This window comes from Malus domestica, chromosome 03 (assembly GCF_042453785.1).
Source record: "Malus domestica chromosome 03, GDT2T_hap1".
Taxonomy (NCBI): Eukaryota; Viridiplantae; Streptophyta; class Magnoliopsida; order Rosales; family Rosaceae; genus Malus; species Malus domestica.
The window spans coordinates 8905478-8931905 of record NC_091663.1 but is presented as its reverse complement, the minus strand read 5'-3'; the positions used below and the strand labels follow the sequence as shown (position 1 = coordinate 8931905).

General features: G+C 37.8%; 3 protein-coding genes, 2 long non-coding RNA genes and 1 other non-coding gene across 23 annotated transcripts; 3 read left to right on the top strand and 3 right to left on the bottom strand.

Annotated features, from left to right (window-relative positions):
- Positions 1-230: 230 nt before the first annotated feature.
- Positions 231-8361, top strand: LOC103422507 (putative pentatricopeptide repeat-containing protein At1g12700, mitochondrial). Its single transcript, XM_070818279.1, has 4 exons — positions 231-2273; positions 3072-3091; positions 4481-4558; positions 7732-8361. Exon 1 carries the CDS (start codon positions 338-340, stop codon positions 2195-2197), a length of 1860 nt encoding a protein of 619 aa, XP_070674380.1. The 5' UTR covers positions 231-337; the 3' UTR covers positions 2198-2273; positions 3072-3091; positions 4481-4558; positions 7732-8361.
- Positions 3428-4213, bottom strand: LOC139194058 (uncharacterized). Its single transcript, XR_011578773.1, has 2 exons — positions 3992-4213; positions 3428-3939 (listed from the first exon to the last, which is right to left on the bottom strand). It is a non-coding gene; the product is annotated as an uncharacterized lncRNA (long non-coding RNA).
- Positions 8362-8363: 2 nt separating the features above from the next.
- LOC139194059 (uncharacterized) lies at positions 8364-9709 on the top strand. Its single transcript, XR_011578774.1, has 2 exons — positions 8364-9036; positions 9131-9709. It is a non-coding gene; the product is annotated as an uncharacterized lncRNA (long non-coding RNA).
- Positions 9710-10012: 303 nt separating this feature from the next.
- Positions 10013-17982, top strand: LOC103421615 (probable NOT transcription complex subunit VIP2). Of its 18 annotated transcripts, none has more exons than XM_070818272.1 (15): positions 10014-10154; positions 11658-11790; positions 12395-12500; positions 12571-12749; positions 12912-12960; positions 13075-13293; positions 13981-14187; positions 14283-14366; positions 15819-15907; positions 16013-16198; positions 16594-17019; positions 17113-17165; positions 17248-17289; positions 17547-17691; positions 17782-17982. In XM_070818272.1, the coding sequence occupies exons 2-15, from the start codon at positions 11773-11775 to the stop codon at positions 17839-17841; spliced, it is 1863 nt and encodes a 620-aa protein (XP_070674373.1). In that variant the 5' UTR covers positions 10014-10154; positions 11658-11772; the 3' UTR covers positions 17842-17982. The 18 variants fall into 18 exon arrangements, with proteins under 18 accessions (XP_070674364.1, XP_070674373.1, XP_070674372.1 ...); XM_070818271.1 differs by having other exon boundaries at positions 15816-15907; XM_070818269.1 differs by having other exon boundaries at positions 14265-14366.
- LOC114824285 (small nucleolar RNA snoR35) lies at positions 12423-12500 on the bottom strand. Its single transcript, XR_003772427.1, has one exon. It is a non-coding gene; the product is annotated as a small nucleolar RNA snoR35 (small nucleolar RNA).
- An 877-nt stretch (positions 17983-18859) lies between the features above and the next one.
- Positions 18860-26160, bottom strand: LOC103421654 (E3 UFM1-protein ligase 1 homolog). The gene is made up of 20 exons (XM_029099744.2): positions 25913-26160; positions 25287-25598; positions 24941-25207; positions 24751-24798; positions 24223-24288; positions 23996-24099; positions 23473-23566; positions 23339-23395; positions 22386-22818; positions 22126-22280; positions 21950-22015; positions 21797-21865; positions 21569-21661; positions 21369-21434; positions 20744-20790; positions 20584-20647; positions 20389-20466; positions 20228-20290; positions 19348-19440; positions 18860-19252 (listed from the first exon to the last, which is right to left on the bottom strand). Exons 1-20 carry the CDS (start codon positions 26084-26086, stop codon positions 19151-19153), a joined length of 2451 nt encoding a protein of 816 aa, XP_028955577.2. The 5' UTR covers positions 26087-26160; the 3' UTR covers positions 18860-19150.
- Positions 26161-26428: the final 268 nt, after the last annotated feature.

Genomic DNA, 26428 nt, shown 5'->3' with positions numbered 1-26428 from the left:
AAAGGGGTGTGCTATCCACACACCCCAAATTACTTCTCACACACCTTTATTAATTTATATCCGTTGATCTTCTTCAATTCATTTGATCCGACTGCCGAAAATTAGAAGGGTGTGTGGATATCACACCCCAAAAAAATAAAATTATGGGGTGTATTTTAATAAGATTGTAGGTGTTAATATAATTACCCTTAACCCTTAGAAATTTGATATTCATAACATTACCAGTTAAAAAAGGGCTGGTGACATTAAATTACTAAATTGTCAAAAAGAAAAAAAAAATTGTTTGCGTTGAAAAATGCATAAACCCTAACCATCATCTTTTTACTTGTTAACCCAGATGCTGAAGATGATGCGGACGATGACAATGGCTGCTTCTTCTTCTTCGAAGGTTGGTTATGGCATCGGCAGTAGAGTGAGAGGTATGGCCCTTGTGCCTCGTCTTCTTCATAAATATACTCCTTTTCTATTCTTCAACAATTACTGGGCTCCATTTCACTCTCGACCTTGTTACCCAACCAAATCTAAAAACACCCAATTGCATCGGCTTGTAAAAGTCAATAATCTTGAGGATGCACTCCATGTGTTCGATGAAATGCTTCAAATGCGTCCATTGCCTTCCGTTGTCTATTTCACTCAAGTCTTGACTCAAGTCGCCAAGTTGAAACATTATCCGGCAGTCGTGTCGCTAAATGACCAAATGGAGCTGTCGGGAATTCGTCCTGGTGTTTATACTCTAAACATCATCATTAATTGCTTTTCCCATCTCAACCAAATGGAGTTTGGTTTATCTGTCTTGGGAAAATTCTTCAAACTTGGTTTTGAACCGAATGTTGCAACCTTCACCACTCTAATCCACGGATTCCTTCTTCGGAATAGAGAGGCTGATGCTGTCGGAATTTTGAATAAAATGATGGAGAGTGGTAATTGTAAGCCCAATGTGGTTACTTTCGGCACACTAGTAAAGGGCCTTTGCATGAAAGGTAACAACATTGAAGCTATCAAACCACTTAGGAAAATGGAAGAAGGAGGTTGCAAGCCTGACATTGTCATTTACAGCACGATCATCGACAGTCTATGTAAAGATACTCTTGTTGTGGATTCATTGAACCTCTTCTCTGAAATGACGAGTAAGGGTATTGCCCCCAATGTCATTACCTATACCTCTTTGATTCATGGAGTGTGCAAATTAGGAGAGTGGAAAGAAGCTACGAGATTGTTCAATGAAATGGTGAGCAAAGGTATCTTTCCAAATGTGCACACCTTCAGTGTCTTAGTAGACACCCTTTGTAAGGAGGGCTTGGTCGGGGAAGCAAAAAACATGATTGAAATGATGACTCAAAGAGATATTGAGCCTGACATGGTTACGTACAATTCACTTATGGATGGTTATTGTTTGCGAGGAGAAATGGGTAAGGCGAAAGAAGTCTTTGATCTAATGCTTAGCAAGGGGTTCGTGGCTCATACTCATAGTTACAACATACTGATAAACGGCTATTGTAAGCACAAAATGATAGATGAGGCAGTGGTGCTTTTTCTGGAAATGTCTGGTGAAAGATTGGTTCCGGATAAAGTTACTTACAGCACACTAATAGATAGTTTTTGCAAGCAGGGCAGAATACACGATGCACAAAAGCTGTTTTCCGAGATGCAAGCTTGTGGCCAACTTCCAAATGTTCAAACTTTTGCTATATTACTAGATGGTCTGTGTAAAAACCAACAACTATCTAAGGCAATTGAATTGTTTGGAGAGATGAAAGGCAAGAAATTGGATACAAATATTGTGGTTTACAATATTCTTATTGAAGGTTTGTGCATAGGTGGAAAAGTTGAATGCGCAAAGGATCTCTTTAATGGTTTGTCATCAAAAGGACTTCAGCTTAATGTCAGGACATTTACCATAATGATTAGTGGACTTTGTAATGCCGGCCTAATAAATGAAGCGGAGAATTTACTTACAGAAATGAAAGAAGAAGGCTGTTCACCAAATGGTTGCACCTATAACACAATTATCCGGGGTTTTTTCAATAAGAACAAGACATCAAGGGCGATGAGACTTATCCATGAAATGGTGGAGAGGGGTTTTTCTGCAGATGCGTCAACTGCGGAATTGATAGTTAATTTGTTGTCTAAAGATGATGTAGATCATGCTTTGTTGCCATTGTTAGAAGATCATAATGAAGTTAATTTGCATCTTTGAAAGTTGAAGGAGATGCTTCTGACTGTCACAGAGAACTCTGGAATTGTTGCACCATTTAACAACCATGGTGTCCAAGGTAAAACACACTTATCAGTTTTGTGTTGTTTGGGACAAGTTTTTGCATTTTATTTTTGACATTTTCTTAGCTAGAGAACTTGGTAGATACGTTAGTATAAATTTTGATAACGTTGAAACAATTGCATGATGATTTTATTAATAGCCTGATAACATAATATGATTTACTTATTTAAATATCACTATATGATCATCAATGGAAGAGGCAGGCTTCGAATGTTCCAACATTACCAAAGTAAAAAACTATCGCTGAACCAAGAGTTAAAAGGTCGTACCCAGTGCACAAGGCTCCCGCTTTACGCAGGGTCTGGGAGAGGTGAATGTCGGCTAGCCTTACCCCCATTTATGAAGAGGCTGCTCCCAAGTCTCGAACCCGAGACCTACCGCTCATGGGCGAAGACACTATTTAAATAGTTTTCAAATCCTATCCATGTCACCAGTAAATTGTGTTTTGAATTGGAGAGACATGCACAACAACAGCTTGGGTGGAGCCGTTCCTAATTTTCTTGGCACCTTACCTAAACACTCAATTGTAGGATTTTCCCAGAAAATGTCTCCTAGCTTATTACACTTTGGATATTTAGCCACAGTTTTTGTCCTCTACTAAGTATTTAGTGGACAATAAACCGTATATGAACTATGATTTAGTGTCATATTATTGTCTGTTTAGTGTTCCTCAAATCTTAATTTTTTGATTAAAAAAAGTGTTTAAACCGATTATGTTTTTCGCATATTTCTCGTTTTTCTTTACTTTTTTTGGTTGTTGACAATTTTAGCTTCTATTTTTTTTGGGATGAAGGTCGTCGGGTCGTGGTGACACACCCCGTCCCGAAGGAGGGCATGCTGGCCGTCACGTGAGAGTGACGTAACCATTTGCACAGTACGGAAGCTTTAAGATACAATTTAAATTGATACACCCGAAGGTGAGTCCTAATTTTGTCCAATCTGTCAGAACACCGTCGAATTCCTCGTAGTCACCACACCTTTGTGATTCCTGAACCTGGAGGGGCGCAAAACCAAAATTGAGTGGGTCAGTAAAACAATTCTTTTCCAAATCCAAACATTTCTCAAAACGTTGTAACCCCTCTCCGTAAAACCTGTATACTTTCCCAGAAATGTAAAATATAAATATACATATATATTCTCAAAACTTCATTTTTACTATCTCAACATTATCTCGTTATCAATCATGCCATGCCATGTCATCTCAACATTTCTCATATTAATTATGCCATGCCACATCATCTCAACAGTAATAAGGTATGAATGCATCAACATAATCATATCAGGTGCAAGAAAGTAATCAACCGTAAGCCCTCTAATAGCCCTGTACGGTTGAACCTAGAGCTCAAAATCTATCATTATCACTCTACCGGAGTCACCTCTGTGACCCGTCCGGCCTTCTGCACACAAGTTACGCTCTAGTGCTTCTCATAAATCATCTGTGCACATAATCTAAGGTCACCCACCAGTCGGAATCTCACTAACACTCTCGCGACTGGTCTGTCGTACCCACTCCGCGTGGACTGTACGACTAGCATCTACTTGGATCCAAGGCGAGCGTGCGATGCGGTGAATACTATAAGCACTAAACCATGGTGCAGGATTTGAGCTCAATATATATCAACATCATCATAACAGTATTTAAATAATCACCTGATACTCACCTGTGCGTCCACCGCACCATTTCATACATATGCATCATAAATCAATTCTTACATGTGCGTCCACCGCACCAATTCATACATATGCATCATATATTAATTCATGCATGGCATTTCAACTCACATTTCTATATACTTTTCATATCAATTCTATGCATGGTATTTCACTTCCCGTTTTTCCACATAACTCATATGCATTTCATTTTAAACATATTTTCATTTCAATTCAATTTCTGGGAAACGTCAAGTATATATATATATACGGAAAACAAAACTGCCCACTCACCTAGAGTTCGTCCAACAACTCCCTAGCACCACACATCAAGGCGTCACGACGATCGCCGCCTAGAATAGTAATCAAATCCAACCTCAGAATTCATATCGATAGAATATTTAACTTATATAAAATACGTCACAACGTAGTTCGATCCGGAAGATCTGCCAAATTGTATCTTAAAGCTTCCGTACTGTGCAAATGGTTACGTCACTCTCACGTGACGGCCAGCATGCCCTCCTTCGGGACGGGGTGTGTCACGTGGTGACAGCAGCAAGCTACCATTAATTCTTGGAATTACAATTCCAGCTTTCATTGTTTTTGTGGTCATTGCAGCACACCATGCAGGTAATTACGCATACAACCTAATCTCTGTGTATCATCACCGTTAAAAGAGGTAGGTAGGGACCTATCTGTCCAGTTAAAAGTTACATGACTTATCACGTGAAAAACAACGTTACACTTAAGTATTTCTCCTACCTCGAATGACGTATCTAATCTACATTTAATTAGTACGTTGATGGTATTCTAAACTAATAATGCATGATTAGTTTACAACACCGCATTAGTAGCGTATCATATGTAGGTCTCGATTTTTGTTAGTGGGGAAATCTTAGGTTGAAGAGTCTGACCGTGGGTCTTATCTAGACACCTAATAGCAATTCCACCCCTAAAGACTTTGCGCCAGCACCCAGTGCATTTATCCACTCAAGTGAACAGTAATAGGTCAAAGCATATTCACCCTTAAAAAAATATGCTAGCACCCATCCCATTTAAAATATTTTTTTATATTTTTTAAAAGAATAAATAAAAAAATAGTTTTATTTTCGGATAAGACTTTTAACCAATTTCGGATAAAATTTAAAATAAACTACATACTCATCAAATAAACTTAAACAAAACACACTAAAACAAAATTACATAAACTCATCAAATAAACTAAAAAAAAAAACACACACTAAAATGAAATTACATTAAACTCATCAAATACACTTTTTTCAAACCACAAGCTTATTTTAATTATCTTCACCTTCTTGCAATCCCTATTGGTGCTCAATCAAGTCATTCTGGCGGGTTACGTGCCAATATGGCTCTTGCACATCAGTGTACCGCTCAACAATCAATTCATTGTAACGTTCATCCCGTTCCAATGGCTCATGTTGCACGGGATCTTCGATCCGGTCATGAGCACAGTAGATACGTGTTCTTGAGTTGTTCATCGGATCTGGCTCATATTCATCGACGACATCATAATCATACTCATCTTCCACAATCATGTTGTGGAGAATAATACACGTCATGGATCGAAGAGCCTCGACATCAAACATTCTAGCTGCAGCCCTGACAATCGTCCAACGAGCTTACAGGATGCCAAAACAATGTTCCACATCCTTCCTACACCCCTTTTGACATTTTGCGAAGTGTTTTTCTTCTTCAGTTTGTGGATGTGGCACCGTTTTGACAAACGTAGCCCACCTTGGGTAAATACCATCTGCAATGTAGTATGGTCCGTCGTATTTAATGCCATTAACCCAATATGTGCATTTGGGTGATTTTCCTTGCAGCAGATCGTCGAACACTGGAGATTGAGCAAGGATATTTAGGTCATTCTAAGCTCCTGGAACACCAAAAAAAGCATGTCAAATACATGTATCAAATGAAGCCACCGCTTCCAAAATGATACTTTTGGCTCATTTTTTGTCGCCATAAGCTCCTTGCCAGGCACTTGGACAGTTTTTCCAAGTCCAATGCATGCAGTCGATGCTTCCAATCATGCCAGGGAAGCCTCACATCTCACCTTCCTCAGAAGCCTTCACATGTCCCTTGGCGTGGGTGTCCAGAGGTACTCATTGGTGTACATGGCTTCAATTGCAGAGCAAAACCGCATCAGAGACTCCAGAACAGTTCTTTTTCCCATCCTCGCGATCTCATCCACTGATCTGCAGATGCTCCATATGCAAGCATTCGCAAGGCAGCTATAATTTTTTGCTCTAGAAGAAGACCTAGAACACGAAAAACATCATATTTTTGCACAAAATATGGATCATGGTTGCAAATAGCACTAATAATTTTGTTGAACAAACTTTGTTGCATTCTAAAACGACGTCTAAAAACATGATCAGGGAATACGTTGTTGGGAATAAAATAATCTTCCAAGAGATCTTTACCTTGTCTTTCCCTTTTTCTATCGAAGTTTGAGGCACATCTGGGTTTGACTATCTGACCTACAGCTTCCATGACACGGCGGGAATGTGAGGCCATCTGCCTTTTATGGTCATCATCCGAGTCCTCCTCCATTGCGAAAGCCTCATCTTCACCTCCACATTCCTCGAGATTGATCAATTCTTCTTGTTGTGCCAACAATCTTTACTGTTGCTCCACAAATTGTTTATGCACTTTCCTTGAAGAAGACATTGTAAAAAAAAACTCAAGATTTGAAAACGATGAAGATGGATGTAGGGATGTATGGTTTATATGGACAAAAAAAATTAAGGATGAGCTTTTTGGTATTTTTTTTTTCACACAAAAAGTATATGAAAGATTTGGTAGAAAGTGTAGAAAATATTGAAATGTGGTGTTAGGTGGAAGATGAGGGTTAGGTATTTATAGAAAAAAAAATAACTTTTAAAAAAAATTCTATATTTTTAAAAAAAATTTATGTATTTTTTAATAATTTTTCTGTATTTTTTAATAATTTTTATGTATTTTAATGTAGTTAATTAATCTGGACCGTTGAATTTGAAAAATATTCAAATCCAAGAGCCAAGGCGTTGCCACGTGGCTAACGGTCATAATTCTGACCGTTGGGCCTTTTTATTATTTTTATTTATATTTTTTGTGAAAAAAACGTGGACCGTTGATATATGATTGGACGGTCCATTTTAAAAGTCAAATTAAATTTTTTTTTACTGTTGGAAATCCAACGGTCTACAAAAACTAGCCGTTGGAAATCCAATGGCACTGAGGAGGGCCACGTAGCTCTAATCCGGGTGAACACAAGTGGGCTGACAAGCGAGCCCCACCGCCTACACCCTTATCTCCTACTCACGCCCAGTCGCGAGTGTGCTGCACGTGCCAGCCAAATAGGCCAGCCTCTGGGTCTGTCCGAAATGGCATGGTCTATTGCCTGGCTTGGATTGGGTGCCATGCTGCATTGCGGGCTAGAGCAGATTGACAGGGTGCTGGGTTGATTTTTGGACAAGGTGCTAGGCAATTTTGTGTCCAATGGAACTGCTCTAATAAGATGTTGCCCTTTTATCATTTACTTTTCACCTAGATAAACATGTATTCGAAGTATAATAATATGATTGACATGTCAATAGTCAATAACGTGTCGATATACTTACAAATATTAAAAAGGCAGAACAATCACGTAATTCGACGACCTGACTCAAGATTCTCTCATGTTAGTGTTGTGTTACAGAAGGACAATCCATGTGGATTTACTCAATATTTTAGTAACTAGTATATATGCTTGTAATTTTTAACTATTGTGACTCATATTTTTGTGCATTTTATAGGGCAGAATGGTAGAGCCAACATGCCTAATGGCCAAACCACTACATGGAGTGCCACCTACATCGTTGGCTGGCTCCTCGTTGCTGGCCGGTCACCTTTTGTTTATAGTTTTTTTTTTTTTTTGACAAACGATAGATTTTGTTAGATTAGTCACTGACGAGTTTCGAACTCACCTTGTCATATAAGGACTCAACTTCTTTCCACCACTATGTTAAATGATCACTTGGACCTTATGAGTCAAAATTGTACTCATACATAGTTGTGTTTGAAACTTTATTATATTGTTTGCCTTCATCAACAAGAAGTATCAAATAAATTGAATTCTCACAAGCTACATTTTGGAATTTTTGAGCTTGTGCTACAAAGTTATAACATAATTCTAAGCTCTTCCTAAACTAAAACTCTGATCATTGCACGATGACTATTTCAGAATGTCAATAATAGTTATCATAAAAAAGTGTACATAAAGCTTAAATGTTTTAATTTTTCTTTAGTAGTACATACCACTTGGAAAATGAATGCCTGAGATAGAAGTCTGAACGTTGTAGAAATCAAATCTAACGATTAGAGTAAGCCTGACAGTTTTTTGCACGACCTGTTAACTTGACACGAAAATAGCATAAAAACGAAAACGACACTAAGTAACAAATAAAGGGCTAAGCAAAAGGGCTCGTGCACCCCACTAGGCCAAAAAATGGGAAAACAAACCATTCGATTGGTCCAAATGAGCCAGCCATTTAGCCTCGAGCTGGCCCAACTTTTGAATTCAACGGCTACCTGGCATCAACATGACGTCAACTAGCAAAGGTGACCGTTGGATTTGAATTTTTTTTTTTAAATTCTCATTTTTTTCTATAAATGCCTAAAAGTCATTCCTACACCATTTCTCATATAATTTTCACCATTCCATACTATCTTACTTCGTTCTATTTCAATTCTTCACATCCTTTTCTCTTACCTCTTCCAATAATCTTTCCTTCAATTTTTTCAATAATTTTCAAATGGCCACATCTGCAATGAAAGGTAGAGTTTGGACCCGAAAAGAAGATGAAGCTTTTTGCAGGGCTTATAGATAGGTCTCAGAAGATAGTGTGAGGGGGAGTTCTCAAACAAGTGAAGCTGTTTGGACTCGTACGTCTAAAAAATACTATGAGTTCTACGAAGGCACCGCTCCACCGAATACCCGAAACCACGAGAGTTGTTCTTCAAGATTGAAGAAACATCTTCATCCAAGTTTGAATAAATGACATCAAGCAATGTTAAAGGCCAGAAGCAGACATGAAAGCGGAGCCAATTACTACAACGATGTAAGTGTTTTCACAATTTATTTTAAATATTTAATTAAATTACATTTAATTTCATAAATTAGTTTCCTTTAATTTTTGTAATTATATCTTCTAGGTACGCCAAATGGAGGAATTGTATATGGAGGACAACTCGAAACCCTTTAATCATCACGGTTGTTGGAAAATTTGTAAAGGGTGGGTGTTATTTGAAGATCCATCTCAACAAAGAGTTGGTCCTATGCCGGTGTTTGGAAGTGCATCCTAAATTGCAGATGGGGATGAAGATGGATCTCCTACCATTCAAGAAATAAGGGTACAAAATTCGTCTCCGGGTAAAGGTTCCATACCTAGGGCTATGTAATGAAACAAGGCCTAAAAATTGAAGGAAAAGGGCAAGACAAATGATAATTACACCATTCAACTGGAAATGGCGACCTCTTTGCGATTAATGGCGGAGCAAAATGCTATTGCCGCGGAAGAAAGGAACCGTAGGCACGAAGAACGGGCTAAACAAATACAAGAAGAGATGAATGATAGGAATATGCAAATGAATACTTCGGATTACACTCCAATGAGTAAGGCCTATTTTGATAGGAGAAAGAGGGATATTATGGCCTGACATAAGTTGTTTACCTCCGACTATAATTCTACAATGGCAGATGCTGTTGATGATGATTATAGACTTTAAATTTAAGTTGTTGTAATTTTTAAGTTTAAGTTGTTGTAATTTTTAAATTAAAATAATAAATTATGTTTGGCCCCCTCTGTTAGATATGATTTTTTGTCACAGGGCTATGTTTGGCTTATGGCCCTCTAGCCTCTCGGTTGGAGATGATAAGAAAAATGACCTGGCACTATTTATTAAAATATTAATTGTTTGGAGGACTATATGGCTACAGGAGGACTCAAACCTTCATTCGGTTCGAGATGACCTTACTTTCCCTTATTGCCGTCCACCCAGGCCCACCAAAATTACCAGATCCAACAGTTCACCCAATCAGCAGACCACAGAGTGCGGCCCACTCCACCACTCGTACTTGCAGTCGCCTCTGGCGTCCTCCTCTTCTCTCTTTAGGGCAGTCTAACTCGCTGTTTGACTCAGACCCTAAACCCTCGCTATCGCTGATCTGCTCCCTCAGGTACTATTTCTCTCCTCTCTCTCTGCGACTCTCACCTCTCACCGAGTCGGACTGGATCCCGACTCGGTCCGAGTTCGATCTCCAAACGTTTCGAGTTCCTTCTTCTTCTTGCCCCTGTGACTGTGGAAATTAGGTTTTGGTGCCCTAGCAACATCGTTCTCTCTCCTAGGGTTTTTGAGAGTTTTAATTTTAGGATTTTAACATCGAAATGACTGAGCCTAGTTTCCGTTGCGTTACATTTTGTTTGGTTGTCGAGAAAATTTGGGTTAATGAAGAAACCAGAATGTAGTGAAGTTTAAGCTTTAGGTGTTAGTTTTTGTATGATTTATGGCTTGGGATCTTTCCTTTCGTTCTTTTTTTTTCTTTCTCAAAAGTGTCGTTTGTCTCAGAGAAGAAAACTTAACTGCCAACTTACTGGATATGAGTGTTTAGGAAATGGATAGTTTACGGCTCTTGAATTATGAGTTAATCTTTGGTGAAGTATACTAATACGTTCCGGAGTCGTGTTTTGATATTGAATGGTGTTTGATGTATTAGTAATTCTTTTTAGTGAGTTAAAGTGCATTTGAAATTGGGAAGCAGATGGTGAAGTCTGTGGGAATCTGAGAAAGTTCCTGGAGAACTCTGCGATATGCTTCTCGTGATTGCTCACCATTAAAATATCGTATAGTTTACCTTTTCAATTTATGGAACTTGATTCGGTCATTGAAAATGCCATCTGTGTTTTTATACGTATACAACTCTGATTTTTTATGCTGTTATAGTAATTGATAATTTCATTTGCGTATGGGAAGTCAAGAGTTCATAATAATCTGGGCACCTTATGCTGAAGATATATGGCATTAGTAAAATAGTTTTTGCAAAATGAACAAGTAGAAGATTTTGGGTTTCTGTAAATCTGATTATATTTTGTCAATTCCTTGCCTAAGAAAACCTAGTTTGTTGGACTTTTAAGGTAGTTTTTTTTATTGCAATTGTTATACTATGAACGCGGTGTCAGTGGGATTGGCCGAGGCACATGGGTTTGTATCTTGTGGTCTCATGTTCGAAACCCTAAGGTACCTACCTTGCAATTCCCCCACAGATTGTAGGTTGGGCACTGGATCCAGTTTAGAAGCTGTGTCAGCAAAGCTGCATGTGGAGTCCTGAATTATAAAAAAATGAAAAAAAAAATATTTGTACTGTTACTGTAACCTTTCTTATTTGTGTCAGCAAAGCCGCATATGGAGTCCTGAGTTATAAAAAAATGAAAACAAAATTGTACTGTTACCGTAACCTTTCTTATTTTTGTGTGTGTGTTGGTTGTGTATGTGTGACAGATTTATTTGTACTAAAATTGATGCCAGGTTATTGAACTTAAAGAGTGAACAGGTTGTATGGATGCATCTATTGTGCTTGCTTGATAGATTTAACTGTGCGTTTATCTTAGCTGCAGTATTTGGGTTAATTTCATTCTGTAGGCTATTTGTTAACAAAGAAGATATATCAAGTTGTCCTTTTCAGGCTATAGGTTATTTGTTAACAGAGAAGATATATCAAGTTGTTCTTACAAGGAAGGGTTATTTCTCGGCAAGGAGGCAAGGAATGCGTTATAGCATGACCTTTTGATGCCCATGCAATGTCGGGTTTACTTAATGTACAGCCTTTTGTCCACATCACTTCTTTACAGTAAAAAGTTTTTATACAAGATATTAAGATTGTCTTCTTGACTCAAAATGTTATCTTATTCCCAACAAGTCTGTCTAATTATGTAATGTTTTGGATTGTTTAATGATTGAACTCTGGATTTTCTTTTGAGAGAAATGTGTCATTTTTTTGTTCATGTATCTTTCCAAGCAACTATACACAACTTTTTTCCCCTTCAATTTTAGCATTGTTGTGAGGTGCTCTTTAGGATTTGCACTTTATTTGCAAATAATTTAGGGCAAACCATGATTCTATATGCTTTTGTTTCTTTAAATTATTAGCGATTTCATGCATGTCTTTTGTTTAGTGGTGTTATGTTTTGCATGATGACCTATAACTATTTTGCAGTATATGAGAAATGTTACAATGTTGATTAGTTTTCTGGTTTTATGTTTAGACAGATAGTGCCAAATCTTGTAATCCTTACGGTTATTGCTGCAGTTGTGATATATAGGAATTAAGAGGAATTTAATTTCTCTAGTGTTGTTATGTTTGATATGTGTTGAATAGTTTGTTCATTTATCACGTGAAACCTAATTTGCTTTTAATTGCAGTCTTCTCTAAACGGATCAGCCTCAAATATTCCAGACAATAGTGGGCGATTTGCGTCATCTTTCTCTGGTCAATCTGGTGCAGCTTCTCCTGTTTTTCATCACTCAGGTGGGTTACTATTGCTTGAGTTTCTTGTGTGAATGTCAATGTTAGTGAAATTTCAAGTTTCTTTCTGCAGGAAGTATTCAGGGATTGCATAACATTCATGGGAGCTTCAGTGTTCCCAATATGCCAGGTACTTTAACATCAAGAAGTTCAACATTAAATAATGTTCCTTCCGGTGGAGTACAACAACCAACTGGAAGCCTCTCTGGCGGACGATTCACATCAAATAACCTTCCTGTTGCTTTGTCTCAGGTACAGGGGATAAGTATTTAATATGCTAATTGTAGTTTTGAGAGTATTGAAAGAATCGATGAACCTCTCTCTCTGCCTGTCTCTGTCTCTGTCTTGTGTTTTCCTCTTATCCCATGCTCTACCTCATTGCATTTTTCTTTTCCTTAAAAAAAATTTTTGCAGTTATCTCATGGAAGCTCCCATGGACATTCAGGAATCACTAATAGAGGAGGTATAAGTGTAGTAGGAAACCCTGGATTTAGTAGTAGCACAAATGGAATTGGCGGTTCTATTCCTGGGATTCTCCCTACATCTGCTGCAATTGGTAACCGGAATGCTGTTTCAGGGTTGGGCGTGTCCCCAATTTTGGGAAATGCAGGTCCTCGGATTACAAGTTCCATGGGAAACATGGTTGGTGGGGGCAACATTGGGAGGAGTATTAGCTCTGGTGGAGGTTTGTCAGTGCCTGGTCTTGCTTCTCGTCTAAATTTAAGTGCAAATAGTGGATCTGGAAGCTTAACTGTCCAAGGGCAAAATCGCTTGATGAGTGGTGTGCTACCACAAGGTATATTGGCTACCTTATGGAATTAGTTCTTTAAGTGCTTTATAACTATAGTTATGCCTTCTGCAGTGGTTAAGGTGAGGTTGATTCCTATAAAGCAAGTGCTACAATGGTATGAGTTTGATAGAGGTGAATTCTATCTATTAGTTGTGGGATCCATCTTACTCTACTATTAGGTATTCTTTTTTCTCTCAAAAGTTTGTCATTCATTGTATAGGAATCAAACTTATGAGTTCAATATATTGAACTCGAGAATCACTCTCACAGATCTCAAATTTTTTGGTCTATTGTATGAGTTTGATTCCTATGAAATTGGAAACAAGCTGAATTTCCTGCCCTACTGTGGAAAGCCTTATCTATGAAACTGATATGACTGAGTTTCTACTAAGATTTGAAGTTTGAAATGAATTTGACTTTGGTTCATGATTTGATGTTCATTTGCTTATTAATTTGGTAATTAATTTAAATACTATCAAATTTTTTTAATACTTTTGTGGATTCTGTTGAACTATTGGAACACAGTTTGGTATAGTGCCTTCGTTTTTGGGTTTAAATATCATTCCAAGAACTGTCAGACTCAGCTTTATTGGCTGTTATTGCGCATGGATGTCTGGTGCTGAAATGAAATTGTTTTATTTTTAATCGAGGTTTACTTACAAAATCTACCTTTACATAATTTTCTGGTTTCAGGTTCTCCGCAAGTAATTTCGATGCTTGGAAATTCTTATCCTAATCCTGGAGGTCCACTTGCTCAAAGCCATGTCCAAGTGAATAACTTGAGCTCTATGGGAATAATGAATGATTTGAATTCTAATGACAGTTCTCCTTTTGACATCAATGATTTCCCTTCATTAACAAGTCGTCCTAGTTCTGCGGGAGGGCCCCAGGGGCAATTGGGTTAGTAAAGAAATTTGATGCAGTTTTGAATGTATCCTTTTTCAATAATTGGAATATAATATACAGAAAATTTTTAGGTTCACTACGAAAACAAGGCCTTGGCGTTAGTCCTATTGTTCAACAGAACCAAGAGTTCAGCATCCAAAATGAGGACTTTCCAGCTTTACCAGGATTTAAAGGTGCGATTTATTTATTTTATTTGATTAGAATATTCATTTTTGAATTGGGAGCAGCCTCTCCATAAATGGGGGTAAGGCTAGCCGACATTCACCTCTCCCAGACCCTGCATAAAGCGGGAGCCTTGTGCACTGGGTACGACCTTTAGGTCTCATAGAATATTCATTTTTGAAGTTGCATAATTTAAATAGGAAACTAATGAAAAGGACCGAACAAAACTAATTTTTAATAAAAAAAACACATTAAACTTTTTAATAATAATGGAAAAATTCAAAATTTTAATCAGTGCGAGATTAGTCATATAAAAAAAACTGATCCTATTTCATGACAAAAGTGGGAGTGTAAGCCTTGTTGGTTGATGGTAATGTTCCCTTTCCTCTAAGCCTCAAAGATCAGCTTTGAAAGCTGCTTAAGTTCCCCTTTAGTCTTATGTCACAGCTGTGCATGTGGCTCATGAGTGGGTTGCCGCTGGTCTTGGTTTGGTGGTTTGCATGTTTAGGCTTTGTTTTGTTTTGTGGTTCTCTTTTGTTGGTTTTTGTCCTTATGATTAATAAATTTCTTTGAATGCTTTTGGTTAAAGTTTTGTTTAGTGAGGGGATTTTCATTAAATCTCCCTAATTTAAATGTTAATCTAATTAAGACTTTGATCTATTTTAGAGTTTGAAATGTAATGGTTTGAGAAATGTTTTCCGTAAGGTGCTTTTCAGATGTAAATATTATTTGACCCGTCAATTTTTGGTGATATTTGTTCTTCTAGTCAATTGCTCCTACCTCTACTGTATCATGAAACGACTTATTATTATTATTATGGGGGCGAGGGTTCGAAACTATTACAATAATTTAGGGGATGGGGAGGTTCTGAACCCAGGACACACGGATGGAAACCCAACACCCTATCCACTAGGATATTGGACCACATGCTATCTTGAAACAGACTTCCCTCTTCACAATTTAAATTAGTTCTAATCTATTTAAATAGTGGACATAATTCTAAATGACTTGCCATTGTGCTTGTATGCTGGCCTCTTCACAAATAGTGCAGTAGACTTATGCTAGACAGCAACAGGGGTAGACTTATGGTAATGAAAAAAATTGGGTTTGGGGATTTTTTTTCTCTTTGGTAGGTTGGTGTGGTTGACAGAGAGAGAGTTGTGAAAGGATGGATAGAAGGGCAGTCAATGAGCTGAGGAACTAGGCAGTGTCACATAACCATGGGTGTCAATATATCGCTCATCTACCATTTTTTTTTGGGTTACAATTGAAGGGATGTAACCCTTGACCTATCATACTCCTAAACCATTTCATCCTCCCTCACCACTTAGGAAACCGCAAGGACTTAGCATTCTGTCGTTTTCATCACATATACATACTACTTGATAGTTGAACAACATTCCTGTAGGGGAGGCTGCTTGCCCACTTGCGCATTTTTGACCTTATTATTAGATCTTCAGCAGGTGGTAATGCTGAATATGGGATTGATATGCACCAGAAAGAACAACTCCATGACAATGCTGTGTCAATGATGCAATCTCAGCACTTCTCAGTGAGTTCTAAGCTTGACATAAAATGTCTTATTTCTTCCTTTCCCTTTGACTATAACTTCCTGCAAATTGCTATAAGCCCTTATATCTCTGTATATTGTTTGTAGATGGGAAGGTCCTCAGGATTTAACTTGGGGGGTTCTTATTCTTCTCATAGGCCACAACAACAGCAACAACATGCTCCATCAGTCAGCAGTAGTGGTGTCTCGTTTTCACAAGTAAACAATCAGGATTTTCTCCATATGCATGGTTCAGACATATTCCCATCATCACATTCAACATATCATTCACAGGTGTGGTAGTTTGGTTTCACAAATTATTGTTAATGTTATAATGGGATTTCACTATGGGGATTGATTGTATGGTGATTTTATTATGTTGTTATTCAACGTGGATTGGAAAACATATTCTTATGATTGTAGGTATTGTATCTGATAATCATTTATGTTCAAAGGTTTACTTGAAACTGTGTTTTTATTTTTTTTTAATTTTTAATTTAATTGTTTTTGTTGTTTCCAAAATGTAATTTGATTCAAAATGATTTGCTGGTCCAAATAAGTCGATTCTAGTACATCTGGAGAGTTGGATGGGTTTTTATCTTCAGATCGAGAAAAGCTTCAGTTATAGGCATTTTTTATTTATATTCTTGAGTAATTGTGGGATCTAACATCTAAAACATTTGATTCAGACTAGTGGAGGACCTCCTGGCATTGGATTAAGACCTCTGAATTCTGCCAATTCAGTTTCTGGTATGGGTTCATATGACCAGCTTATTCAGCAGTATCAACAACAAAATCAATCCCAGTTTCGCCTGCAACAGATGTCAGCTGGAAATCAATCATTTAGGGATCAGGGAATGAAATCAATGCAGTCAGCGCAATCCGCTCCAGACCTATTTGGTTTGCTTGGATTGTTAAGTGTCATAAGGATGAGCGATCCTGATCTTACATCGCTTGCACTTGGAATTGATTTGACAACACTGGGATTAAACTTGAATTCAACAGAAAATCTTCACAAGACTTTTGGTTCCCCGTGGTCTGACGAGCCAGCTAAGGGTGATCCAGAGTTTGGTGTTCCTCAATGTTACTATACTAAACAACCGCCTGTACTACATGTGAGCTGTTCTTTTTATTAAATCTGTTTACAAACTCAATCTTCTTCCTGTATATTGTCTCTCTGTGATCTAATCTCATTTTGGTGGCTGCAGCAAGGGTATTTTTCAAAGTTTTCTGTGGAAACGTTGTTCTATATCTTTTACAGGTGCTTCTTGTTGGACCTCTTTCAAGTTATTACCATGTCTTTGAAGTATTGAACTCACGGAGTCATTATTTTGTGTCTGCAGCATGCCCAAAGACGAAGCCCAATTATATGCTGCCTATGAACTGTAAGCGTTAGTTTCTTTTATTATTTCCCTTGTATAAAAATTTCTAAAATCCCCATAATATCCATAGGTTTGTCTACATAAAGAGCTTGTAGTGATGGAATTACTTTTGACCTTCAACAATTTTTTTTAGATTATGTTAAATCCTATGTGCCTTTTTTTTCTTTTGAAGGCGTAGGTTATCTTATGTTCTGATATATATATATAAACAAGTCTTGCATGGTGCGTACTAAACGCTTTATGACATTTGTTGTTGGCAGTAATAATAGAGGCTGGTTTTATCACAAGGAGCACCGTCTATGGTTCATAAGGGTACCGAACATGGAGCCACTTGTGAAGACCAACGCGTACGAGAAAGGATCTTATCACTGCTTTGATCCCAATACATTTGAAACAATCCGAAAGGTGAACCGATTGAAATATATTTCGTGCATGGTATCCTAATTTGACACATTGTAGTTCCCTGAGTCGAACCCATGTTTTAATTATGCGCAGGATAATTTTGTGGTGCATTATGAGTTGTTGGAGAAGAGACCGACGTTACCACAGCATTGACAACCTCTTAATATTTTAGAATGTAAAGTTTCAGTTGATGGATTTCATTCATTAGAACGTAAATCAGTTTGCCGTATCAATGTTCTTTCAATTTAGCCATGTAAGCCATTGTTTTATACACCTTATTGCAGTGTTCAGCTATTCAGCTTCTTACCCTTTCCCTTTTTTGTTAACCAAATTATGCGACCGTGGCAACCAATACAACTGCTAGAGCGACGACTGTTGTTGGAAGTTGCTGCCGTCAAGAATTAGGACTCGTTTGGATGTGTTTTTAAAATGTTTGAAAGCGTTTTGGGTTAAATTGATTGAGTTCCAAAAGCACTTTAAGTGAGTTGTGGAAGAAGCATTAGATATGTTCTTGCAGAAAGCACTTAAAGTGTTTTTTTAAGATTCACTTGAATTTTTACTAAAGATTGGTATCAAAAGCATTTTCATCAAAAGCGCTTTCAGTCATTTTAAAAGTGCATCCAAACGAGCTCATAAGCATTGGAGGTTAAGTAATTGTTTGAAAAGTTTGATATCAAAGTGCTTGTATGGCCCAAAGTGTTGTGAACTTGCGACCCGTTCTGTAAAATTCGTTGTATGGATTGTGAGAAATTTTCTTACCTTCTCCTTGGTGTTTTGTACAGGGTAACGAGTTCCGCACACCTTTATCATCTGAAGCGCCCCATGTTCATTTTTGATTTTTGAATTGAATAAATCAAAGGAGAATCATATTGTCCAAAAGGCTCGCAAACCATTGATGGTTTGAAATACTTCCTCGCCGCTCGTTTGGTTGCTTTTCTTCATATTCCTCAATCCCCTTCCTGAGTGTGCCAACCAAGCTCTCGAGTACTACTTCGCTTTCGGCAGTCGTCAATGCTGCAGCGTACCAAATGAAATTCCCCGGTATGTTTTCTGTCGCGGCCTGCCCCCATCTCTTGCCAACGTTCAACATTGCACACCACGCGGATGGCTTCGTAAAACCGAACTTCGATCTCGCTGCTTGTATTAGGATTTTCCAAATGACTGCCGATACTACTTCAACACGCCCCACAAGGGATCTAAATTCTATGCCTTAGTATACTTTTTTTACAAGATATAGAGGTACTGATGATATTTAAGGATTAAACTATGAACGCTAATCTCTAATTTGACCAAACTGAACTAAGAACATTTCTAGTTTCTTGAATGTCTATTCCTATCAGTTGGGAGATATGACCCCTCCGCAAACACCGTAAATGAAACGAAGCACTCCACCGTGTCCCGAATCTCTTAACTCAGGCTTCTTCATTCGTTTCACATTCGGAAACTTGATTTCACGTTAGAGTCAAGATTGTGAGTTGCGGAAGACCAGGCCTTTGAGTGCGGGCATTTGGGTCTCCAAAAGCTCCCTTTTGCTCAAAATGCTATCCGATGAACAGTCTTCTTCCTGATGCAAATAGAGATTGCTTGCATTAGATGATGAGTCCAATGACTAACACAAGAATCAAGACTTCAAAGGAAAACCGCAAAATAGCTACTCACGTCTCCACTTGCAGCAGATATTAACGTTAACAGGGTCACTGTTGCAGTTTGATAATCTGTCAGGATCTTGAAGGCTGATTCATCTAGTTTATCCTGAAAAAATCGTGGTGTTATTAGGGACATAATACTAGAAACAATATGCACACAGATACAGGGAGTACCGTTTGAGCTAAGTAATAGCAAAGTACCAATAATGTTCACTCTGAGGCATTTAGCAGAGCATATCAGTGTCCTTATACATTGATTGGGCGTTCCAAAACGGATAAGAAATGAGATAATGAGTTCTTTTGAGGAAAACAAGACATAGAATAGGGAGGTGTGCTGTCTTTTGTTTAAGAGAGAAGATAGGAAATTTTCTTTTTATCGGGGACGTACAAGGGGACAAGGCGAGAATTCTGTTTATGTTTACCAGTACCACTGTACCCTTTTATTCAAATGAGAAATCAATCGTAGGAACTCAAGTAAGGGTACAATTCCTTGCGTTAGGTTCCTTAAGTTCACTTTGAAAAGTTTAGTTTCTATGGTGACTTGAATATTGGAACGTACTACTCAATAGATCTTGTGTAGTAACTAGTAAATCACATTCACCAAAATAAATTAAACTCAAAATTAGCCACAATATATTCTCTTTCTTATTCTCCCAGTAGCTAACTGGATCAAATGTTATAATTTAATGAAAAACCGACTTATTTTTGTAAGTCTTGTTCAGTGACATTGTGATACGAAACCTAATGAATCTAACATGAGGAACTTACGTAAGGAAAAGAATGGAGACATATATCTTGTCAAACTATACCACTAGGATAATCATCTAGGCTAAGGCTAAGACATACTGCAAATATGTACAACTTGATGGAGAAGTTGGGGAGAGAAAACGTACCTTCAGTCGTGAAACAGCAACAGCGATGGCCCTTCCAGGTGCTTGAAGAGCTTTATGGTGAACCTACATATGAAAATTCATGTTACTAAACTGGGCAAGAAACAAGAAGCGTGAATGTGTATATATAATACTGATTCTGGTAGCAACAAAAATTAACAAACCTGTACGTAAATCAGGGAAACAACTTTTGGCAAAAGAGGAACTGGATCTGTCTCAGCAGAAACTTGAGACACCAAATCCTGAAAATGATACAGAAAGAAAACCATAAAAAGTAATTTTCATCTCCATACGGGCAAGTTACACACCTAGCTATTTGTGAATAATAGATTTGACAGTTCCTTATACAAGATCAAAACCTTCTGATATGAATGCAGAAGCGTTCTTTCCAATTTCTTGTCAATCTTTCTCAAGAGCAAGCCGCTAGAAAATTTAAACCAAAACGTTTATATTAGCTTCAGAGAAAGTAAGTGCTTCAAGGAATCCATCACAAAGACAAATAAATAAGCATGCAACTACCTCTCTTCTGCAATATCTCTTAGAGCAGTCATGAAAGTTTCCACCCGCTGCCATGTAGAACATTCAACATGTGACGTCATTGTGGTAAGTTGATGGAGTTGAGTAATAGTGTAACACATACAAAGTCCTTTGATTTCATCAAAAGTATATAAGATGTATCGGGCAGATAAGAAAAAAAAAATATAATAATTGCCACTAAACAAAATCTTCAAAAATTAAACATTCCAAGCTAACTGCTTCATTTATTATGGGTAACCTTCAGGGATAAAAATAATCAGCTCTTCCTTGAACATTGCTTACAAAGAACAGGAAACAGTATCAATGTAGAAACTCAACCGGTGTTGAGTGCTTAATTTTGCATACAGAAAAACTAATAAGATAAATGCAAACTCTGTAGAACCAGAAGAGTTTGGAGATCAGAAACAAAGTACTGAATCCACTAAGGATGCAACCTAAATTCATAATTAAGAAAAAAGATGATCACTGTATAAAGGATTATCTATCAGAAAAATAGAAATAACTATCCAACATAAAACTGAAAAATCAGTGCAAGACTTGTGACTAACCCATCCAGATAGCTCCCAGAAACAGAAAATCAACGGGTTTCTAACAAATAAGAACTGACCTTTCCTTCCAATGCTTCAACTACAGCAAGAGCCTTGCTTGAAAGCGATCCAGGAAAGTTTTTGGCCTGCAAAAAACCAAAAGACCATAAAGCATTTCTTTTTAACGGATAACGTGCTTGAGAAGTTCCACATTTATGAAAGAAAATGGAGTGCTCTTGGGAAATGTCAAAGTAACATCAGGTAGTAGATTATTTCCTACAATGGAAGTTCTCTCTCCCGTGTTGAGGGTAATAGATTCTGAAATTTGAGGCTCTGCAACTTCAACTCCATTCTTCAGTTTGTTGTGCATGTCCTACATCATACATATCCATCATTGAAAATCCGTGAAACAGCTCAGCTACATGCATAGATGACCAGTTTAATGTGTGTGAATACATGTACATATTGCGACCATGAACATGACAACATCACAATGAAAGAAAGTTACCAAATTTTGAAGAAGCATATCGGCAATGGTAGTAGCTGTTGTTCTTAACAGATGCCGGTGAAAAATGACCTGTCAATCATCGATGAGCCTTCTTTAGTCCATTTTATCACCAACTGAAACCACTTAACACGCATCACTAGAGGGAAAACTTACCGAGGTTGATTGGTCATCTTCAAACAAATCTAAAGCCTTTTCATAAAGCTGCATATTTAAGAAAGACTGCAAGGAATAAAAGGCAGTTTAGCACATCGGAGACTCTAAAAAGGTTCCAAATACCAGTGCAAGAACTAAGGAATTGAACAACAAATATAGTTGCTGGAGTTTATTACCTCGTCAAGTTTCTTTTGCAAGTTATCAAGTAAGTTCCTCATTCTCTCCACATTTTCTGTAAACAATGCCTTTCTTCTCTCCTTCCAGGAGTTGATTAACTTAGGCCTCAAATAGTGTGCCAAAGGTCCAAGAATTGTTTGGGGATCATCAGGACCTATCAAAGTAGTACACTGCTTCTATCAAAACTCAGTTCGAAACTCATGGCATTAAGTCTCAATGATCAAAATGAACAAAGTAGCTGAAGACAGAATCAACAGACCTTGTTCTTCAAAATCAGATACAAGCGCTATAATCTTATTCATTACCCAATCTTCTGAAGGGACATTGAGATTTTCCTCTTTTATTTTTACCAACTTAGCAGCTGCTTTTGACTCTGCGGCCTGTCCGGAAGAGATATTCTTGCCTTTCCTTTGGTTTTTCTTAGATCTTGTAGGAACATTGTCCTGGTTGTCCAGCTCACTCTCAGCTGGCCCTGTTATAATGCTTCCAGCCCCTCTACCTTTTTTCTTTTTTGATCCCTTCTCCGCTGCCTGTTTATTACTGCTGCTGTCACTAACGGTTTCATTGGACTCAGTCGACCTGCTTGTGTCATGACCAACTTTTGTCTCCCGCAAATCATCTGACACCACAGTACTGGAAGGAACTGAAACACTAAAGGTTTCCATTTCTTTCTCCAGGCGATCATACACATCCTGACATGAGATTGTGTACTCAAAGCATCAGAATTCATAAACTAAAAAGAGGTGTAGAATTGCTTAAAGTCACAACGAAGACCTTTAGAAGTCAGAAAGTCCACGAGTCCCACAGCTTTACTTCTACAATAAACTTAAAAACCAGGTTCTTCCTCATTATTTGGCAAAGCATGTTTATATATCTAATGATAATCACTTTCCAGGAAAGAAATTTTAAGTACAGGGTATAAGAGATTTATGGTGGCTGGTTCACAAGTAATTCAGTTCAACGTCGAAGAAAACACCAGGTGGAAATGTGCAAACTTGTGAGTAAAATTGTAGTTATTTAGCCTAAACCCTCAATGGCAAGTTTGTAATTTTTGTTGCTTTTGGGTATGCAATAAATGTCAGTGTTCTACTTTTCAATTTGGAATCAATTTAAGAGTTTTAGTCATTAGACCTTAGATAATAAAAAAAACCTATGAATCAGGAACGTGAATCTTAAATTTAACTAGTTTATAATATACTTCAATGGAAGTACCTTGATAAAGCCACTGCTAAATACATATGACTCCCCGAAGATTATTGCTTTGTCAGACTGCAAAAGATGATGCACATAAGAGTTAACAGATCAAGCGTATGAGTAAAAGAGCAGACTTGATATCAGAAAGCCACCTTGAGACCCTGCTGAATCGAAGGGCAAAGGGACAAAAGTTTAGATGCATCCTGAGACCCAAAGGACATCGGCAGTATAGAAAGAGAATCGATCCTGCATTGCTCCATCCAATCATATCAGGAAATAAAATGTAATGCCTACCTTAACATAACAGTATGATGGAAACACATTTAAGAACATTGTTAAAACAGCTTTCTATATCTATCTAATCCATGAAAAGCATCTTGATGCACTTAAGTACTGTTTCAAGTATAAGAATTTCAGTGAAATGACAGATTAAATGGCCTTCAACTAAAAAATTCCAAACTCGAAACAAAAAAAAAACAGCACAATGATTATAATAGGGGTTTATAATAAGATGGTCACTCTGTTCACCCATGAAAGCAATCTAATTAGAGGCACAAAGAGTAAAACGGAAAAGGTACAGTGTCAAGTGATAAAATTTCATACTTATGTTACAATAAGTGATGAAATTAAATCGTAGAAAAGTAAAGTATTCATAAAAATAGTAGAGAAATTTACCAGCTATCACGTTCGAGAGCATCTTCTGTAGCAGCATCAAGCATCTCAATCATTGAGGGGTGAACAAATGTAGTAACCAAAGGTATGCCTTCTGGATATCTGGACTAAATTCAAGTACATAACCACAAATTTAATTACATATAAAACAAGAGAAACTAAGAAATGACTTCACATATAAATCCTATAAGCTCCAAAATCAGAGCATCAACATGAAAACAATTAGATACCTGCAAGAACTGAATGGGCTGAGGAATTCTAAGTTTGTGCAGAACATCATAGTTAATGAAAGAATTCTGCAGGATATTGAAGAAAAAGTCAGAAGAAGGAATCATCAATATCTAAGAATGTTCTTCCCTATTTCGTACCAAAAAGAAATGCTAGAAACCACTCAAAATGTATTGAACTTCGGTTTCCCATAAATTTATGTAACCACAAAATCACAAATTCTTTAGAAAGGTCCAAGCCTTGGACTGAGAAGCTACTAGTAATCTCGACACTCTACAAGTACAAAAAAATAGTGCTAAATACCACATATAATACACTTGTTGAGTTGCATTACCAATACTGCTCATTGGATAGAGGTCTCAAAAATGAGAAAAGTAAAAGAAAAGTAAAAGGCCAAATCAGAGGTTGAAACCAAAACGTACAACTGAGCATGCAATTAGGAGTAAATGTTAAATTTGAAGTTCAGGAAGCATCTACAGGTTTCTGGACACCACATGTTTAGAAATAGGTGGGAGAAAAGGGTTTCATACCTGTGAAAAGAAAGAATCAATTGATTCCTTTTGAGCAATGGCAAAGACCTGTACGGAAGTTACAAATAATGTACAGGTATAGTCAGCTTTAAGGAAAATATTTTTCTTTGATAGAAAACCATAAAGTCTATGTGAAGAGATTCTGTAATAACAAAGCAAATGAAACGAGATTATGAGTCATGACACATACATTAGGTGTCCAATGAACTCCTGCACGAAGTGATCCAAGAATTTCGCCTTCCTTTATAAGCCCATTAAACAGGGACTGGAAAAATGAACCTTCTACAGCCACTCCACTGGCTCCATCCATTTCTTGCAACAGCTGCTGTAACGAACTCCACAATAATGATAAGTTTGTGGGAACTGCGATACCTCTGGCAGCACCACGAACCATGGCAGTAACCCGTGCAACATATGCAGGAGTATACAACTGCCCACCTTCAAGCCTACCTTTCACCTGAATCAAGAAAACAACCCACATCATAATCTTCCTTTCCTTGATTCCAAAATCAATCAAAACCAGGAAAAGTAGTTACCAAAGTCCCAAGGCGGGGCTCCAACACAGATGCCACCATTTCCGAACTGACATGCAACTGCGCGGCAAGTTCTGCCAGAGCGATTTGGCTACACTCTTGAAGCCTGTCATTGACTTCTTCGGCGACAGAATCCCAATAAGACTGTGATATTATTTCGCCTTGAATCAACATAAGCCCCGGATCATCCAAAACAACATGCTGAGCTTGCTTCTCAACATGATACAAATCCACTCCGGTAGTGTCCGCAAGGTCAATCAACGAAACACGCCCTAGTTTACCGACCTCCGCCGATATTTCGCTCCTCAATTGATCCTATCATTACCACACCACCATCATTCATCAAATTCACACCATTCCAGCCAAAAATCACACTCACACTCACTACTCAAATTACAAACGCAATTATCATATTAAATAAATAGCAATAAATAAAACGAAAAACTAATTACAAAACACATTATTAATTCGAATTACGATGAAATTAAAACGAAATGCCGTGTTTGATGACCGAATTTGAAAATAAAAGGGAGTTTCTTTAAATAATTTCTCATCTATTTTCTCGAGAAACAAACACACACACACATATATATATATATATACAGAGAGCGAGAGAGAGAGAGGTTTACGGGAGTAATGTATTCTTTGCCGGTGACGGTGTGGAGGAGCTCGAAGTCGATGATGTGGAGCTCCTGAAGCTTCTGGACCAATTCGACGACGTTTCGATCGGATAATCTGATGCTCGATTTCGCTTGCTGCGCGAACTCGAATTGCCTCTGCAATTCCAGCAATTCGTCGTCCATTTTCGTCACTTTCGGAGTCTCCGAGTCTTAGAGAGAGGTTTTGTTTGTGCTTTTGCTCTCGTTGGACCTTTCGACCCGAATGCTCTCGTATATCCGTTTCTCGCAAAAACGGGTTTCTATTGGGCTTCTCGGAAAATATCCGTTTAACAAGGACAACGGACTCTATTGTGCGTCTTTGTGAGTTGGGCTTGAAGCCCATTAAAAGGCCCATATTGTCTAATAATTCGTGTTTTATGGGTATCCAGAAATAGAAAATAAAATAAAAAGGAATTTAGGGGACCATCCTGCAACTGAATATCCCAGCCTGGGGAGAACGACAGTTCCGCAGCCCCTCGACATTGA